This window comes from Myotis davidii, unplaced genomic scaffold (assembly GCF_000327345.1).
Source record: "Myotis davidii unplaced genomic scaffold, ASM32734v1 scaffold162, whole genome shotgun sequence".
Classification (NCBI taxonomy): domain Eukaryota; kingdom Metazoa; phylum Chordata; class Mammalia; order Chiroptera; family Vespertilionidae; genus Myotis; species Myotis davidii.
In genome coordinates, this window is record NW_006300036.1 from 5,361,028 (window position 1) to 5,366,261 (window position 5,234).

The 5,234-nt window shown below is 35.8% G+C and overlaps 1 protein-coding gene across 1 annotated transcript in view; it reads right to left on the bottom strand.

Moving 5' to 3' along the window:
- Window positions 1–5,234, bottom strand: part of COL24A1 (collagen type XXIV alpha 1) — a 311,443-nt gene that overhangs the window by 100,561 nt on the left and 205,648 nt on the right. Inside the window, exons 33-35 of the mRNA XM_015572114.1 lie at window positions 2,436–2,489; window positions 1,969–2,022; window positions 419–472 (exon numbers count right to left, since the gene is read on the bottom strand). Coding sequence (XP_015427600.1) covers window positions 419–472; window positions 1,969–2,022; window positions 2,436–2,489 — 162 coding nt within the window. The remainder of the gene's footprint in view (window positions 1–418; window positions 473–1,968; window positions 2,023–2,435; window positions 2,490–5,234) is intronic.

A 5,234-nucleotide genomic window follows, 5' to 3' on the forward strand; every position in this document is an offset into this window, starting at 1 on the left:
GTAGACGTCAACCTAGGCATGGAAGAGTCATGGATTAATTCCTGGTTAAGAGCACATAACTGAGTTGCAGGATCATTCCCCTGCTTTTGCACGAGGCAGCCAATCGAGGTGTCTCTCTCACATTGAAGTTTTTCTCTCTTTCTTCGCCTCTCTCCCTCCCTTCCACTCTCTTTAAAAATCAATGAGAAAAATATCCTCACGTAAGGATTAACAACAACAAAATAATAACAATACAATAATTAATTAATAAACTCTGTTTCACATACTCACAACTGTAAGAATAACAACACAATAATTAATTAATAAGCTCTGTTTCACATACTCACAACTGTAAACCTACTTTTGCCCCACTTTGTATAAAAGTTTAAAGATTTCACAAAACATCTACTTTATACATAATATTAAAAGTATAATTTACCTTTAATCCATCTTTTCCTTGGAGACCTTCTTCTCCAGGAGCTCCAGGCTCACCCTATTTTGTAGCAGAAACAGTAAAATTTATTATTTTGCTAAATCATTTTATTTTATTTTTTGTTGCTTCTGGTATCTATAGAAAGCAGCATCTATTCCTACTTCTGGTGACTATAGAAATAGTCAATGCATAAACTACTTTATTTATAAGGAATATTTGACAGTATAGAAGCATGATTTCATTTTTCTAGAACAGCTCTAAACATGATTTAAGGAGTCATAGTGTTGTGAATTCAAATTACAAGATGGCCCCCGACAAGCAGTAACTTTTAGATAATAAAAGGTAATATATATTCAGTTGGCAGCTTTGGTAATTTATACAGTTAGACCTCTGTTTCTGAGTTTAAGAACTGCAAACACCACAACTCATAAAATCATAGTACTTTGCTATGCTAAAGTGACAGGGATTAATAAAAACTTAATTCCATTAAATTCAGTGTACCTTATTTTTAGAGTCTATTTTTACAAAGGAGAAGCAACAGTGAGACCCTGATACATCAAGAAGCTGTCTTATAGATCAGAACTCATAGACAGGCAGCGCCATGCTTTGTGAAGCTAATAAAGTAGCACTGGTTCTCTTGCTACCTGAACTATTTGAAAGTAAATTAATCAATGCATCTTCACAGTTGTCTCACTGCTCCCACCACTGACACTTGCATTACTCTGATGCCACACTGCCTGCCCCACCCTCCTGCAAAAAAAGAGAAAAATATAGAAGAAACTGGATGCAAAATATATCTCCCTACTTTGGTTCTTAGTAAACAAATGTCTCAAAATTATGTAGGCACTGTTATCTTAGGAAAGAACTTACCACAGATCAAATTAAAGACTGTCTTTATTAGAATAACTTGTGTAAGCTATCTATTTACAACTATTTGCAATTATTTCCTTGAATGAGCTTACATGACTAGTTATGTTTCAATATAAATTGGATTTCAATCTTTTGTCTGTCTTGTGAGGTTAGGAAATAGACTGAGAGTTGATCACTAGTAATCAACTAGTGATCAATTGTGAATTTTTTTTAATGCTAACATTGGTGATAATCTGTAACATCTGGCAAGGGCTCTGCAGAGTACACCTGATTCTGAGAAAAGGACATATGAGGTTAGGACTCTAAATGCTACCAAATCACAATATGAACAGAGTTTGGCATGGAGCTTTGAAATTACAAAATACAGACACATTTTCTAAATGCAACAGAAAAGTTCTTGTGAATTTTTTTTAACGCTAACATTGGTGATAATCTGTAACATCTGGCAAGGGCTCTGCAGAGTACACCTGATTCTGAGAAAAGGACATATGAGGTTAGGACTCTAAATGCTACCAAATCACAATATGAACAGAGTTTGGCATGGAGCTTTGAAATTACAAAATACAGACACATTTTCTAAATGCAACAGAAAAGTTTATTATGCAATTCTTGAGGTCTTTAGGCTAGATTTTGAGTGTCTAAAATAGTTGGGCAGTGCACTAAAATGGTTTCTCGTAGATCCTCACCCGTAACCCTGGCTCCCCAGTAACTCCAGCAGTGCCTGCAGGTCCAACACCTCCCTGAAGACACAAAGTGAAAGAGTAAGCTCTGTCTATTGAACCTTGACGTTTAATAATTATGGGGGCATACCACGGGAATAGCGGTTCTGAAACACTTCTCATTGTTTCCTTTTCTCCAGACTAATTTACTGATATTTTGCTCATTAGTTTTGTATACCTTCTCATATATAAAAATATGTATATATATTATCTATACACACATATACAGATAATATTTTTCTGACAAAATTTTTTTTCTGGCTCATTTGAGGATACTTTCCATTTTTTTCTGCTGTCCTTCACCTACTTTCAAGGTGGTTTTGCCAAAAGGTGGCCAACATAGGGGATTCAATGGTGAAGTTTAGAGGCCCCCTCCCATCCCCCTATACACACACACACCTGGCCCGTCTGCCTTTACCACATAGGAAGGTTACCTTTGCACCTGGCTCTCCTTGTAGACCAGACTCTCCCTCAATACCTGAAGGTCCCTACAAGAGAATGATTTGACACATCATTTGTACACATTCCTTAACCGATTACAAAGGCAATAGCAACATCATAAGATGTTAGTAGTTTTTAGCCCAAGGGTAAGATATCTATGTCCCTTGGGTCTTTGATACTCATTTATAAACTTCATGGCATAAGACTAGATAATATCTGAGACTTTTTAACAGTTAAAATGTCAAAACAACATAACCTAAAATAAAAACCTTTTAAAATATTTTTATTGATTTCAGAGAGGAAGGGAGAGGGAGAGAGAGATAGAAACATCAATGATGAGAGAGAATCAATTATCGGCTGCCTCCTGCATGCCCCACAATGGGGGTTTGCCTCCTGCACACCTCCACATGGAGCCTGCAACCTGGCACATGCCCTGACAAGGAATGGGTCCATAGGTCAATATTCAACCACTAAGCCACACTGACAAGGCTAAAAGAAAATCTTTTAAGACAAGTTTCTTTTAATTGTTCCACTCATTCTTTAATCCTTGGTTAAAGACAAATTACTTCCCATTTTTTTTCTAATTTTCTATTCTCATACTATTTTCTGTGTGTTTTCACTTTTTACCCTTCCCACCCATTTCTGTTAAGCCCTCTACAATATACTTCTTCTAAAAAATTTCAGTTTTCTTTATTGGTTTTATAAAATATGTCATACAAAAAGGATACAAATTTATTCACATTATAAGAAATTTTATCTATATATTTATGACATTTTTTTCACTTTCCTTTCATAAGTGGGTCCAGTTGAAAAGCTTTTAGTTCCTTTTACCCTGAAAACATACTTCTTGCAATCACTGGCTATTTCTAGGCCTGTATTCCTACAATTACTTTTGTATTTTTTTTTGTCTCTTAAAGATATTTATTTTGTTTTTGAGAATGCTAATGCATACCCTTCCCTTTCCCCCTTCCTCACTAGCCCTCTCTCTTCTGCAATCCTTTCTTCTTCTTCTCTCCTTCACTGTGTGTGCAATGTATGTATATATGTGTGTGTGTAAAGACATAATATGTATTCAGAATTCCCATATTTCTGGAGTAGAAGGGTAGTTTAAAGCATTAGTTCATAATAATATCTTGACCTAAAGTTTTCTGTTTGCTTTCTTTCCTTAATAGTTCTGATCCATGGGTTGCAATGTTCCTTATATTGTTATAGACTAAAACGTCATATATGTCATCTTAGTACTTTCAATGAAAGAAAGTCCAATTTTTCATTTGACTTAGCTTCCGCAATCCATATTCACTTTGCTTTTTAAAGAAGCTATCCATGCATAGCACTACAGAAGGACTTACGATGAAAAGCTGCAGTCCCCTTCCTCAGAGGCAACTGCTTTATAAAACAATCTCTGTTTTCAGTTCTCCTGATGGTTACTTCTATAACTCAAAGGTTTACCTCTACTCCTTGATATATCTCCTTGCTAAAGTTTAGTTCCCTTATACTTCCCTTGTTTTACCAGGATTTCATCAACTTTTAAACAGTTATATTGTTTAGATTTTTCTGTTGGCTACCTTTGTGACTGACTTGCTCTACTGTGAGAAAGCACTTGGGAGGACAGACGATGAAGTGAGGCGCCTGGGTTTCTGCTCTGGCTCAGAAATGACAGAATTTAATATCCCACCCTGAGATTAAATTTATCTCTTGAGAGAGAATTCCAACACTTTTAGGATTTTTTCTACATCAAAATTGCTTTTAATCTCAGGGGCCTCTGCCAGTTCTTAATTTCTCCCAATCTGTCAGCTCTTCTTGGTTTCTTTTATTCCTTTCTTAGGCTAAATCCAATAGCTGATGTTCAGATCTCTGTGGTACCTGTTTTTTATTTTATATACTTTTTTTGTAATTCAATTTTCCCCATCACCTTTTATCCCCTCTATGCCCTCTTCCCTCTCCACCCACCCCTCTCCACCCTGCAATCACCATACTGTTGTCCATGTCCATGAGTTCTCTCTTATTTTTTTCTTTATTGCTCTATCCCTTCCCACACCTCCCCCATCCCCCAGTTATCTGCCTGCTCTCCATCTATGAGTGTGTCCCTATTTTGCTTGGTAGTTCAGTTTGTTCATTAAATTCCACATATGAGTGAAATCATATGGTACTTGTCTTTCTCTGATTGGCTTATTTGACTTAGCATAGTAGATAAGAAAGTTGTGATACATTTACACAATGGAATACTACTCTGCTGTAAGAGGAAAGAAAAATTTACCCTTTGCGACAGCATGGATAGATATGGAAAGAAAAATTTACCCTTAGCGACAGCATGGATAGATATGTGGTACCTATTTTTATACCAATCTTGAATTAGCACTTAAAATTCCCTTTTAAATTTATATTCTCAGTAGAATACTGGTGGGAAAAGTTACACATTTGTACAAAGTGGTATCATTACATGTTGAGAGGCACAGTGGCTAAGAGAATAGTATGTGTAGAGAAATCACCTAAATTTAAATGTAGGCTCTATCATTACTACTAGCTTTGCTCTTGAGCAAGATACTTAACCATTTCATGTCTTAGTTTCTTCATCTGCAGAATGAGGGTAACAACTGAACCTACCTCATAGGGTGTTGTAATGGTTCATTAATAGAACAAAGCACATTTAAATACACCTATTCACACAGAAAGTGTTCCAGAATTGTTGGCTATTATCTTCTTCATCATAGTTGATTTAATGCAAATTCAGTCTTCTGCTTCAGCTTGACTTTTAATAAGGTATATATGTTTTTTAACTTGTCATTTCCCTC